The following is a 14,105-nucleotide window of genomic DNA, read 5'->3' as shown; positions in this document are numbered from 1 at the left end:
GCCATGCCTAAGTCTAGCATCATGCCAGCACATTAAGACAGAAGATACTATATGCAGTGTTCACTGGACCAGAAGGACAGAAATAAGAAGGGGAGGTGGGGGAGAAAGAAACCCTAGAGAAGAAATTAAAAAAAGGCAGACCGTGCAATACAAACCAGATCATGGCTGCTTAGCTAATATGGGCCAACTGCTGTGGAAGAAAAATGTCGAACACCCCAAGTTGTGTAAATTTCTGTAAACATCTAAACACACACACACAAACACACACAACACCAACCTAATTAGGAACATAAATATATGTTGATCCTTTACTATGTTACAGTTATGAAAATAAAAGCTAAAGTTAAAATATCTGCACTCTCTAAATTGCCTTCATTTCCCGAGGGAGGAGAAGAGCTAGTCTTTCTTAAAGGGAGAAGGGGGATGTGACTGCTATAGAGATTCTCTCGTTGACTTTTCATTCAAGTTTACCAATAACTCCCTGAAACCTTTATTAAATATGTCCACTTAAGCACAAATATTAAATACTGACAATACTGACAAGTTTAGACATTTTAACAATGAACTGTGTAATCTGAAAATAAAGGGCTTCTCATAATAAAAGTAATGTTCAAAAATTAAGGGTCAAGGAAATAAATCTCCCTGTTCTGCTGTTTTGCATCAATATTTAAAACTAAGTTGTATGAAGAGATAGAATCAACTTGTGACAAAAACCAGACATCTCTTAAGCCATAGAAACCAAAATTACCATGTTTCACAAGAGTCTGGTGTGAACAATACATATCAGTAACTTTTCCTAGTGAACATTTCACACATGATTGTGTTGCCCAGGAAAGGTGAAGCTTTTAAAGGATCAAAATACATTTTACTCCTTTATTCAATTTATAAAAACACTGAACTTCAACTTGCTATCTTTAACAGAATATCAATATGGGCCAAAATGATATTTTTCCATAAAAATTCTAAATTGCTTCTAGAGTTCCCCTAATTTCCCAACATATTACATATTAGATTACAACCCAAACTCTACTTGATTACTGTAGAGCATGCAAGAAAACAGCTCTAAACTGTACTATAAGTTATTAATAAGTTTAACTTCATTCACGTCAAGTGTCACACGAACACTGCCTAACTAGCTATGACCCAAAACTAAGAACTGATCTTACCGATTCTATAGGCTTGTCAAGTGATGCTTGTTCAATTTCCAAATGTCCTTCTTCATACTGATCAAAGTGATTACCCTGAAAAAATAAAGACCATAATTATTTTTCCCAAAAGTTATAAATGCCAAAATTATTAGTAAAACTAAACAAACTAGGAGTTATTTTTAATTTTTCATTTTCTCAGTAAACAACCAAAACTATGTGAAATTCAGACTTTCTTAAATCTATAAAAAATTATTAGAAGTCTAACAATATGAATGTCTCCCTATGACAAGCACTGAAATTGCTAACTAAAACATTATCAACCAATTGGATAAATTCTTTCTTAGACTGACTATATTAGGAAGACTTCAGAATCTTAAAAACAAAGGATTATATTGTGTTTAACTTTTCATAAACAATCTTGTGTTTCAGAAAATAAACCCAAACAACAGAATGGAAATAAAATCTGTATTAGAATACTGTATTATAATGTTCAATGTTGATAATATTGTTTGTTTTTTGGGGTTTTTTGGCTTTTTAGGGCCACACCTGCTGCATATAGAGGTTCCCAGGCTAGGGGCTGAATGGGAGGTGCAACCGCTGGCCTACACCACAACCACAGCAATACCAGATCTGAGCCACGTCTTTGACCTACACCACAGCTCACCTACACCACAGCTCACAGCAACACCAGACCCTTAACCCACTGATCGAGGCCAGGGATCAAACCTGCATCCTCATGGACCCTAGTCAGATTCCTTTCCACTGCGTCACGAAGGGAACTCCAATTAACATTGCTTTTAACTAAAGCTGCTAAATCATCAAGTCCAGAGTTCCCTGGTGGCCCGAAAGGTTAAGGATCCAGCACTGTCTCTGCTGTGGCTCCAGTCACTACTGTGGCATGGGTTCAATCCCTGGCCCAGGAACTTCAGGCATGGCCAAACGAAATGCACAAACTCTTGACACAGTACCCCCAGTACAGATATTCCTCAAATGAACTGCCAAGAGAGATCAGCACGCCTGTATAATGCCATATTTGACCATAATCAAGCAAGCTGTCATTGCAACTATAGTAAGCCAAAACAGCTCAACTGAGCATAGGTGCAGACAACTAGGAAGTTCCCTCTAATCCTGGTTTTCTCTTCTCCATGAGAAAGAGCCCATAAACTAGCTTAAAATCAGAGTATCAGTTTTCTGGTTTTCTTCTTATTACAAAGTAGAAGGCATGAGGATTTGTGAGTCCTGAACTGAAAGAAGCCGAAATACCAAAGTATTTAGTCTAGTCTAAATTTAATTCAGATGTGGAAGTATTATGACAACTTGAAATGTTAACCTAATCAAAAATACTTTGCTTTTTCAAAGTAAAATTTTAGTTGAGATGTTCTCGCTGTGTTACAATGGAATGGGCAGTGTCTCTGTGCTCGCAACAGTGGGTTAAAGGATCTGGTGTTGTCACAGCTGTGGTGTGGTTTGCAACTGCGACTCAGGTCTGATCCCTGGCCTAAGAACTCCATGTGCCAAAAGGCAGACAAAAATGAAAAGGAAAAAAAGTATAGCTAATTTATATTTAGGATTAACTGACCTTCAACAAAGGTGCAAAAAACAATTAAATAGAGAAATAATAGTATTTTCCAAAAACAGAGCTAGAACTAAGTTACCATATGCAAAAAAACAAGATGGGCCTCAACTCATATGGCACATCATAATAAAATAATAACTCAAAATGTATCACAGACCTAAACCTAAAACCTAACATTATAAAATTTCTAGAATGTATAGAAGAAAACCTCGGTGACCTTGGGCTAGACAAAGATTTCTTTAAGCTACAGCCCCAAAAGCCCAATCTTACAGATTGAAAAAAGAAAAACCTGAAAAACTAGATTCACAAATCTCATTATCTAATAAATGACTTGTATCCAAAATACATAAAGAATTCTCCAAACACAATAATAAGAAAACTCAATTTTAAAATAGGCGAAAGATTTACAAAGACATTTCACCAAAGAATATATTCAGAAGTTTCCCCTGTGGCACAGTGGAAACAAACCTGACTAGCATAGTGAGGATGTGGATTCGATCCCTGGCCTCGCTCAATGGGTTAAGAATCTGGCGTTGCCGTGAACTGTGGTATAGGTCACAGATGCGGCCCAGATCTGGCATTGCTGTGGCTGTGACTGTGGCTGTGACTGTGGCTGGCAAATGCAGCTCCAATTCGACCCGTAGCCTAGGAACTTCCATATGCTGCAGGTACGGCCCTAAAAAAGCAAAAAAAAGGATATATTCAGATGATAAGCATTCAACATCATTAATCATTAGGGGAATACAAACTAAAATCACAAGGTGATACCACTATGTTCCTATTAAAACGACTTAAAAAAAAAAAACTAACAATATCAAGTGCTAATGACACTGCACAGGAATTTGCAGATTGCTGGTGGAAATGTTAAAACACTACAGCCACTTTAAAAAACAGTCTGGCAGTTTCTATAAACATACACTTACCAAATAACCCATCAATACTGTCCCTAGGTATCACCAGAGACAAAGGAAAAAACTTTTATTCACATAAAACCTGTCTTTTGGAGTTCCCGTCGTGGCGCAGTGGTTAACGAATCCGACTAGGAACCATGAGGTTGCGGGTTCGGTCCCTGCCCTTGCTCAGTGGGTTAAGGATCCGGCGTTGCCGTGAGCTGTGGTGTAGGTTGCAGATGCGGCTCGGATCCTGCGTTGGCTGTGCCTCTGGCATAGGCCAGCAGCTACAGCTCTGACTTGACCTCTAGCCTGGGAACCTCCATATGCCACGGGAGCGGCCCAAAGAAATAGCAAAAAGACAAAAAAACAAAAACAAAAAAACAAACCTGTCTTTTAATGTTTGGAAACTACTCAAATGTCTCTCAACTGGGAAATGGATTTAAAAAAACTATGGTACACCCACATAAAATGGACTACTATTCAGCAACAAAAAAAAGAACTATTCACATAGAGCAACATGTATGAATTTCACACACATTATGCTAAGTGAAAGAAGACGTACTGAAGAAATTGTTTTATCATTCTGTTTACATGGTATTCTGGAAAAGGCAAAACTAGAGAAAAGAAAACGAAATGATGGTTGCCAGAGGTTATAAAGTGACTATGGTCGCCAGAGGCTATAAACTGGTGATTGTACTATGACATATTTTGTTAAAACTTAAAAGCTGTACGCATTTAAAATAGATGAATTTCACTACATCTTAATTACACTTTAATTCTTTTAAAAAAATGAAAAAGGACAGGAAAAGCCAATATTTCTACGTTTCCACCCTTAAAAAAATTTTTAAGCATTAAAAAAGTTTAAATCCTATTCCATAAATTACATAAATTATGGTAGTAGTTACATGAATCTACATGTGTTTAAAAAAATCACTATTACTGTATAATAATTTTTTTTTTCCTTTTTGGAGCTGCATACGCGGCATACGAAGTTCCCCGGCTAGGGGTCGAATCAGAACTGCAGCTGTCAGCCTACACCATGGCAACACAGGATCCAAGCCACGCCTGTGTCCTACACCACAGCTCACACCAATCCTTAACCCACTGAGTGAGGCCAGGGATCAAACCTGCTTCCTCATGGATACTAGTTGGGTTTGTAACCACTGAGCCACAATAAGAACTCTTCTGCATGACAATTTTTAAATTAAATAAAGACAAACTAAAAAAACATGCACACAGCTCTAGAATACATAACAGGCTGATTGTAGGTGTTAACTCAGAGACCTAGTGCCTAAAAGACAGAGATGAGAGGAAGGCCCTGTTTTTAATTGCATATGATTTTTTCTTTTGAATTTTATAATTTTATACTTAACTACCCTCGGGGTTCTCTTGTGGCTCAGTGGGTTAAGGATCCAGCATCAGTCACTGAAGCGGCCCAGGTTGCTACTATGGTGGAGGTTTAATCCCTGGTCCAGGAACTTCTACGTGCTGCTCGCATGGCCAAAAAAAAAAAAAAAGAAAGCTACACATATTTCTGAATCAATACTAATTTAAAATATTCCCCAGACAAGTTCCAACTGTGGCTCAGTGGAAATGAAGTTTCCAGGATAGGGGTGGAATCAGAGTTGCAGCTGCTGGCCAATGCCTCAGCCACAGCAGTGCAGGATCCCAGCCACATCTACGACCTACGCCACAGCTCATGACAACACTGGATCCTTAACCCACTGAGCGGGGCCAGGGATTGAACCTGAGTCCTCATGGATACTAGTCAAATTCATTACCACTGAGCCACAATGGGAACTCCCTTACTTACTTTTTAAATACTAGGAACCATGACACCAAGTCACAAAGAATAAGAAACACCCACCACCAACAAAAAATATTCCTCATACAAGAAAAACGATCCATACATCTCCTATCTCATTCCTTTAAACCAGCTACTGCCACCTCTTAAGTCCTGTTTTTATTACTAAATCATGTTGTAGTTCTCATCCATGTGTACTTGTTTATAAAATGAAGAACTTGAATTAGACACTTTTTAAAGTCATTTCTTGGTCTAAAATTCCATAACTTGCAGATAGAAACTGAATTAAATGCACCTTATAGAAAAAAGCTAACTGATTCATTTAAAATTTGTTGCTACAAAAACATAATTACCATCAATTTCCAGAAAAGCAAAATGTTAACCACAACGCCAATATTCCTTGGTGGTGAACATAAAACACTTTTCATCTATCACCAAAAGAAATGAAGCCTCAGCTAATGACATGAAAGAAGTAAAAACCATACCATTAAGTGACCCTGGGTTTGTTGTTGACTTTTTAAATACAACACCAAAACACATGATACATGAAAAAAATAATTGATAAGCAGAGCTTTATTAAAATTTAAAACTTCTGCTCTGTGAAAGAACTGTCAAGAGAATAAGACAAGCCACAGACCAGTAGAAAATATTTGCAAAAAAACAGATCTGATATAAGACTGTTATTTAAAATATACAAACTGGGGAGTTCCCATCGTGGCGCAGTGGTTAACGAATCCGACTAGGAACCATGAGGTGGCGGGTTCGGTCCCTGCCCTTGCTCAGTGGGTTAACAATCTGGTGTTGCCGTGAGCTGTGGTGTAGGTTGCAGATGCGGCTCGGATCCCGCGTTGCTGTGGCTCTGGCGTAGGCTGGCGGCTACAGCTCCGATTAGACCCCTAGCCTGGGAACCTCCATATGCCGCGGGAGCGGCCCAAGAAATAGCAACAGCAACAACAACAACAACTACAACAACAAAAGACAAAAAGACCAAAAATAAATAAATAAATAAATAAAATAAAATATACAAACTGAAGTTCCTGTTGTGGCACAGCAGAAACGAATCAGACTAGGAATCATGAGGTTGTGGGTTTGATCACTGGCCTCGTTCAGTGGGTTAAGGATCCGGCATTGCCATGAGCTGTGGTGTAGGTTGCAATACTGCTTGGATCCCAAATTGCTGTGGCCGTGGTATAGGCTGTAGCTCTGATTAGACCCCTAGCTTGGGAACCTCCATATGTCGAGGGGTGCGGCCCTAAAAAGACAAAAGAGCAAAAATAAATAAATAAAAATAAAAAATATATATACAAACAATTCCTAAAATTAAACAAGAACAAACAACTCCATTAAAAACTGGGCAAGGAGTTCCCGTCGTGGCGCAGTGGTTAACGAATCCGACTAGGAACCATGAGGTTGTGGGTTCGATCCCTGCCCTTGCTCAGTGGGTTAACGTTCTGGCGTTGCCGTGAGCTGTGGTGTAGGTTGCAGACGTGGCTCGGATCCTGCGTTGTTCTGGCTCTGGCATAGGCTGGCAGCTACAGCTCCGATTCGACCCCTAGCCTGGGAACCTCCATATGCCGCGGGAGCAGCCCAAGAAATTGCAAAAAGACAAAAAAAAAAAAAAAAACCTGGGCAAAAGATGGAGTTCCCATTGTGATTCAGCAGAAACAAATGTGACTAGTATCCAAGAGGACGCAGGTTCAATCCCTGGCCTTGCTCAGTGGTTAGGGATCCAATATTGCTGTGAGCTGTGGTGCAGGCTGCAGAATCAGCTCGGATCTGGCGTTGCTGTTGCTGTGGATGTGGCCTAGGCCAGCACCTACAGCTCCGACTTGACCCCTAGCCTGGGAACTTCCATATGCCAGTGGGTGAGGCCCAAAAAGACAAAAAATAAAAATAAAAAAATAAAAAATAAAAACTGAGCAAAAGATCTAAACTGATACCTCACCAAAGAAAATATACAGGAGTTCCCATCGTGGCGCAGTGGTTAACGAATCCAACTAGGAACCATGAGGTTGCGGGTTCGGTCTCTAGCCTTGCTCAGTGGGTTAAGGATCCGGCATTGCCATGAGCTGTGGTGTAGGTGGCAGACGCAGCTCGGATCCTGCGTTGCTGTGGCTCTGGCATAGGCTGGTGGCTACAGCTCCGATTTGACCCCTAGCCTGGGAACCTCCATATGCCACGGGAGCAGCCCAAGAAATAGCAAAAAAGACAAAAAAAAAAGAAAAAAAGAAAATATACAGACGACAAATCAGTATATGAAAACAAACTCAACATCAGGGAACTGCAAATTAAAATGAAATACCAGTACATATTAGAATGGCTAACATCTAAGACACTGACAACACCAAATGCTGGCAAGGATATAGGAGCAACAGGAATTCTCATCCACAGTGACCCGAGCCACTACAGCCAGATTCTTAACCCACTGTGCCACAGCAGGAACTCCTGGTTTGTTTGGGTTTTTTTTGATATAAAGCTGTATGAGATGTTTGTATACGCTGGAGATTAATCCCTTGCTGGTAGCTTTGTTTGCAAAGATTTTCTCCAATTCTGTGAGTTGACTTTTTTTTTATGGTTTTCTTTGCTGTGAAAAAGGTTTTTAATTTAAGTAGGTCCTATTTATTTTTGTTTTTATTTTCATTACTCTGGGAGGTGGATCAAAAACAAAAACAGTATTGCTGAGTTCCCACTGTGATTCAGTGGTAATGAACCTGACTAGTATCTATGAGGATGTGGGTTCCATCCTTGGACTTGCTCAATGGGTTAAGGATCCGGTGTTGCCATGAGCTTCGTCGGTGTAGGTTGAAGACGTGGCTTAGATCTGGAGAGGCTGCAGCTGTGGTATAGGCCAGCAGCTACAGCTCTGATTCAACCCCTAGCCTGGGAACTTCCATATGCCACAGGTACAGCCATAAAAAGACAAAAAATTAAAAAGACCAAAAAAAAAATGTTGCTGCAATCTGCAGCAAAGGATGTTCTACCTATGTTTTCCTCTAGGAGTTTTACAGTATCCAGCTTTACATTTAGATCTTTAATCCATCTTGAATTTATTTCTGTGTATGGTGTTAGAGAATGTTCCAATTTCATTCTTTTACATGTAACTGTCCAGTTTTCCCAGCACCACTTGTTGAAGACTGTGTTTTCTCCATTGTATATTCTCATCTCCTTTGTCATGGATTATTTTCATAGATTATTTGACCATAGGTGTGTGGGTTTATCTCTGGGCTTTCTATCCTGTTCCACTGATCTGTATTTGTTTTTGTGCCAGTATCATATTGTTTTGCTTACTGTAGCTTTGTAGTATATGTCTGAAGCCTGATTCCTCCAGTTCCATTTTTTTCTCTTTCAAGATTGCTTTGGTGGAATACAGGTATGGACTTTAGTTAATAATATGTATCAATATTGGTTCATTAGTATGCAAACAAATGTGCCATGCTAATTTAAAATGTTAATAACAGGGGAGGCTGCTCTTTCCCCTTAAAGACTGGGCTGCATTCTTATCTACACAATGTGTATCTTCAGGCCACACTCTGCCTTCCTCTCTCAATAAATATACTTACCCATCGCTTTGCCTCTCACTGAATTCCTCCTGTGCTGAGACATCAAGAACCTGAACTTCAGGGAGTCCGGAAACCAGGCACTAAGACTCGCACCCACGTGGAGAATGGAATGATGATGTTGACCCTCCTGACTTCAATCAACTACAGCTCAGACTCTGTCAACCTTTGTCCCAGTTCTATGCTGAATTCTCTACTCAAGCCCCCTCATAAATATGCAGGTATCCTTAGCTTAAAACTTCCCCAATTTTGCTTTTTGGGAAGACACAGCTTTGGGAAAGATCCCCAGTGTTGTCCTTACTTGCTGCAAGTAACAAATCCTTCCTTCTCCCAGAAAAACAAAACAGGGGAAAACAAGGCGCAGAGAATATGAGGTATGTATATACACATGGGAACTCTTCTATCTTAGCAATCTTTCTGTAACTCTAAAACTGTCCTCAAATAAAAGGTTTATTTAAAAAAAAAAAAAGTTTGGGGAAAGGCAAAAACACACAAGCATGTACAGCTTCCTTTAGCTTTACAAAATACCTTTAGAAACCTTATATTAACAAGCAAATATATGATTTGGCAGTCGGTTGAATTTGGGGGATTTTTTTTAAAAAAATCATCCCTACTCCACAAACAAGAAAATTGATTGATAAAATAATACAGAGATTGTCACAAATTCACAAAGGCTTATGACTCTTTTTTTTTTTTTTTCTATTTATGGCCACACCTGCATATGAAAGTTCCTAGGCTAAGGGTCAAAATGGAGCTGCAGCTGCAAGCCTACACCAAAGCCATGGCAACATTGGCTCCAAGCTGCATCTGAGACCTACACTGCAGCTCACAGCAATGCCAGATTCTTAACCCACTGAGTGAGGCCAGGGATCAAACCTGCATTTTTACAGACACTATGTTGGGTTCTTAACCCGCTGAGCCACAATGGGAACTGCTACAGAGGCTTCTGATTCTTAGTCCCGTACTCATGCTACTGTATTTCACTATACAAAACACAAAGTCTTTTTAAACATAAACTTGCCTCCACAATTCTGAATAATATTCTTTATATTCTGCCGTAGAAGGCAGAGTTAGTCAAGACCTAGTTATAAAAGACATGTAGGAGTTCCCGTTTTGGCTCAGCAGGTTATGAACCCAACTAGTGTCCATGAGGATATAGGTTCGAACCTTGGCCTCACTCAGTGGGTTAAGAATCCAAAGTTGCTGTGGCTATAGAGTAGGCCGGTAACTGCAGCTCCAATTCAACTCTTAGCCCAGGAACTTCCATAATAAATAAATATATAAGTAAGTAAGTAAGTAAATAAATAAATAAATAAATGGAAAGATGGAGGAAATGCTATAAATTAAAGGAGACAAAGAAGAAATAGCTAAACATAATCAATGTGAAATCCTGCATTGGATCCTGGAACAGAAAAATGACATTAGTGGGAAAGTGGTAAAATTAAAATAAGGCCTAAAGGAGTTCCTGTCATGGCTCAACTAGTATCCATGAGGATATGGGTTTGCTCCCTGGCCTTGTTCAGCGGGTTAAGGGTCCAGCATTGCCACGAGCTGTGTTGCAGGTTGCAGACATGGCTTGGATCCTGCATTGCTGTGGCTGTGGTGTAGTCTGGCAGCTACAGCTCCTATTCGATCCCTAGCCTGGGAACCTCCATATGCCGCAGGTGTGGCTCTAAAAAGACAAAAATAAATAAATAAATAAAAACAAAAAGGTTTTAGTTATATAGAGTGATTACTCCAATCATATTGTTACAAGAAAAAAAAATCAGAGTGCTGAAAAATGTGCTTGCATGCTACCCTCTGGAAAGGTAGGCTAGAGAATGCTTGTATATATTAAGTATCTCTGAAAGAACCCACATATAATTGAAAACAGTGATTGTCTTTGAGACAGTTAAGTGCTTTAACTTTTTGTCACTTCTGAGTGTTGTACTAGAAAAGCACAAAGAAGAGAAAGCAGTATAAATAATGATTTCAAATTCCCAAGCACAAACAGTGATGATGATGACAATGATCATGACAACGATGATGATTCTTTCTTTCTTTCTTTTTTTGGTCCTTTTTTTTAGAGCTGTACCCACCACATGTGGAGGTTCCCAGGATTTATACTCCTTCCTTTCTCTTCTTTGTGCCATAGCCATAGCAATGAGGGATATGAGCCATGTTTGTGACCTACACCACAGCTCTGGGCAACACTGGATCCTTAACCCAGAGTGGGGACATGGGGACAGGGATCAAATCTATGTCCCCATGGATACTAGCCCCATTTGTTATCCCGGAGCCACAGTAGGAATTCCATAATGATATTTCCTTACTTCTCTCTCTCTCTCACAAAATTTTTTTTCCAAGTCATTCTGATGAACTTATTAAGATCATTCTTTCCAAAAATAGTATGGCATCTGATTATCTGAGGTTCTCAACAGGGATTTGAAGAGAAGTAACTTTTTTTGCTTTACCCTGCTTTCAAAACTGCATTTAGATCTCTCAAATCCTGTTAGTGCTAGGTCATACACATCATTCACGCTGAGAGTAAAAGGGAGTGGTGCTAATCACAATTAACTGAAGCCAAGAAGTTTCATAAACTGAACATACAGTTGTCTGAGTGAAAATTCAAAGATCCTATGTTAGAGCATTCCTAAAATCTGGTTTTACTGATGACCGCTTTAAACACTTATTCCACTGTCTAAATCTTATCTTCTTTCAGAGTTGAAATACAGCTTTTCATTTATGCTGATTAGAAATGTAAGTTCAAAAAGATCAGACTAAAAGCAATTTCATGTTTCAAAAAAAGTGTCAAATATTTTTAAATGCACACACGTATATGTACACCCAGCTGACTTTCTTTCAACTGCCTCTTCTCTCACAAAAAGCAGCAACTTGTGGTCGGTCTAAATACAAGTGAACAGAACCTGAGAGAGCTGCATGTCATTAAAGTACACAGTAGCTCTAGTTCCTCACAGATTAAGGATTCTGCTTCTAAGCACAGGACAAATGTGGAAACTTCTCCATTACGAATTTAGATCATTTAAATATAGAGACAGAGGTTGCCCTAAATTTATCCATATAAATGGAATCTTGTTAAATGCTAACCAGTGCTTATTTTGGAATCCTCATAAAACCAGTTGTACCTTTTCCAGTTATTAACTATATGGTAACTAACAGACAAAATTAGAGCTAGAGAAAAGTATGGGACAATTCTTTAAAGATAACAACCAACAGCCCATAACCTCAAACAGCAAAACACAATATTTAAGACCCTAAAGAAGTCTCCTACATCTTCCTGTGGCTATTAAAATACCATTTCGGGGGGAAAAAAAACTTAATGAAAAATATTATTCATAGTCAAAGTCAGCAAATTTAAAGTTTATGTTCTGAAGAGTCAAATTAATTAACACGAGGATTACACAAACTAAAATTTTAAATCCTCTCTGACTCTTCCCATCTAGACTAGTTATAAGCCAAGTTTTCTTTTGTTTTGCTTTTTAGGGCACACTCATGGCATAAGGAGGTTCCCAGGCCAAGCGTCGAATCAGAGCTGTAGCCACCGGCCTATGCCACAGCCATGGCAACTGGGGATTCAAGCCGCGTCTGTGACCTACACCACACCTCACAACACCACCAGATCCTTAACCCACTGAGCAGGGCCAGGGATCGAACCCACATCCTCATGGATCCTAGTTGGGCTCATTAACTGTTGAGCCGCGAAAGGAACTCCCATGAGTCAAGTTTAAAAGTTCTATCTTAGAGTCCCTACCAAGGCGCAGAGGAAAAGAATCCGACTAGGAACCGTGAGGTGGAGGGTTCCATCCCTGGCCTCGATCAGTGGGATAAGGATCTGATGTTGCCATGAGGTGTGATGTAGGTCACAGACATGGCTCAGATCTTGTGTTGCTGTGGCTGTGGTGTAGGTTGGTAGCTGTAGCTTTGACTGGACCCCTAGCCTGGGAACCTCCATACGCCAACAAGTGCTGCCTTAAAAAGCAAAGCAAAGCAAAATTAAAATGAAATGAAATGAAATGAAATAAAATAAAATAAAAATAAAAAGTTTCACCTTTGCCAAGTTCCCACTGTGGCTTGGTGGGTTAAGAACCTGACATAGTATCTGTGAGGATATGGGTGTGATCCCTGGCCTCGCTCAGTAGGTTAAGGAACCGGCATTGCCATAAGCTGCGGCATAGGTCACAGATGCGGCTCAGATCCTGCATTGCTATGGCTGTGGTATAGGTCAGCAGCTGCAGCTCCAATTCAACCCCTAGCCAGGGACTACCATATGCTGCAAGTGCGGCCATAAAAAGAAAAAAAAAGTTTGATCTTGGGCACTTTAGTGTACTATTCATGCTAGCCCTATCTAAGCACACGGCTCTGGCTATTAAGCTATATATTGTAGATGTTTCTGTCTCTCTCTGCTCCAAATCTCAACCAAAATTTATCTATCTTTTGTACTGTATTTAGCATTATCCTCTTAGAGATTGTCTAATGTCACTAAGTAGATATATTAATCATAGCCCTACAACACAACTCAACATGCTTGTTTATAATTTGGACTTTCTAAATTCAAAACATATAATGATGCCAATTTCACCTCCATGGACCAAAAATGATGTTTAGCAGATACAGTCACAGAGAATAGCTTCATATTCCATCTATGAACAAAACCAGTTCTCCACTATCAACAAATAAATGAGAGAATTCATCTTTGTCTCCCTCTCTCCTACTCATTCCAAATAAACTAATTCTACTATTAAACAATTCAGAAAGAAAATGTCTCAGGATGAAAAACCCATTTTAAAAAAATGGACTTTCTGGGAGACTAATGATCTCCTTTTAATAATTTATATAATAAATTTATATAATTTAAGTATACTTAAAATTAAATTCAATTTAGAAAGTAGACAGAAACGCCACTGTGATCACTGCCTCAAAAACCCCAGTTCTTCACTATTATTTCCATAATCATATCTGATTTTCAATGACTTCTAGCATATTATATTGTAAAACCGAAGATCTCTAAGGTCAGAGGCACCAGGAATCAAATCATTACTATCTGCTACTGTATAACCTTGGGCAGATTACCAAACCATTCTGTGGGCCTGGGCCCATTTCCCCAGCTGTAAAATCCAGATGATCACA

General features: G+C 39.4%; 1 protein-coding gene across 5 annotated transcripts in view; it reads right to left on the bottom strand.

The window, feature by feature from the left end:
* GPATCH8 (G-patch domain containing 8) overlaps window positions 1–14,105 on the bottom strand; it is an 83,153-nt gene that overhangs the window by 59,488 nt on the left and 9,560 nt on the right. For 2 of the 5 annotated variants that reach the window (XM_047758949.1, XM_047758948.1), the window contains exons 1-2: window positions 1,167–1,218; window positions 156–190 (exon numbers count right to left, since the gene is read on the bottom strand). Coding sequence is in view for 1 of the 5 variants with exons in the window: in XM_047758946.1 (XP_047614902.1) it covers window positions 1,167–1,241 (75 nt within the window). In the remaining 4 variants the exon portion in view is untranslated. Of the gene's footprint in view, window positions 1–155; window positions 191–1,166; window positions 1,248–14,105 lie in introns of those variants that run through there. The other 3 variants (XM_047758947.1, XM_047758950.1, XM_047758946.1) reach the window with 2 other exon arrangements.

Source organism: Phacochoerus africanus, chromosome 14 (assembly GCF_016906955.1).
Source record: "Phacochoerus africanus isolate WHEZ1 chromosome 14, ROS_Pafr_v1, whole genome shotgun sequence".
Lineage (NCBI taxonomy): Eukaryota > Metazoa > Chordata > Mammalia > Artiodactyla > Suidae > Phacochoerus > Phacochoerus africanus.
This window is presented reverse-complemented; position numbering and strand designations above follow the sequence as displayed.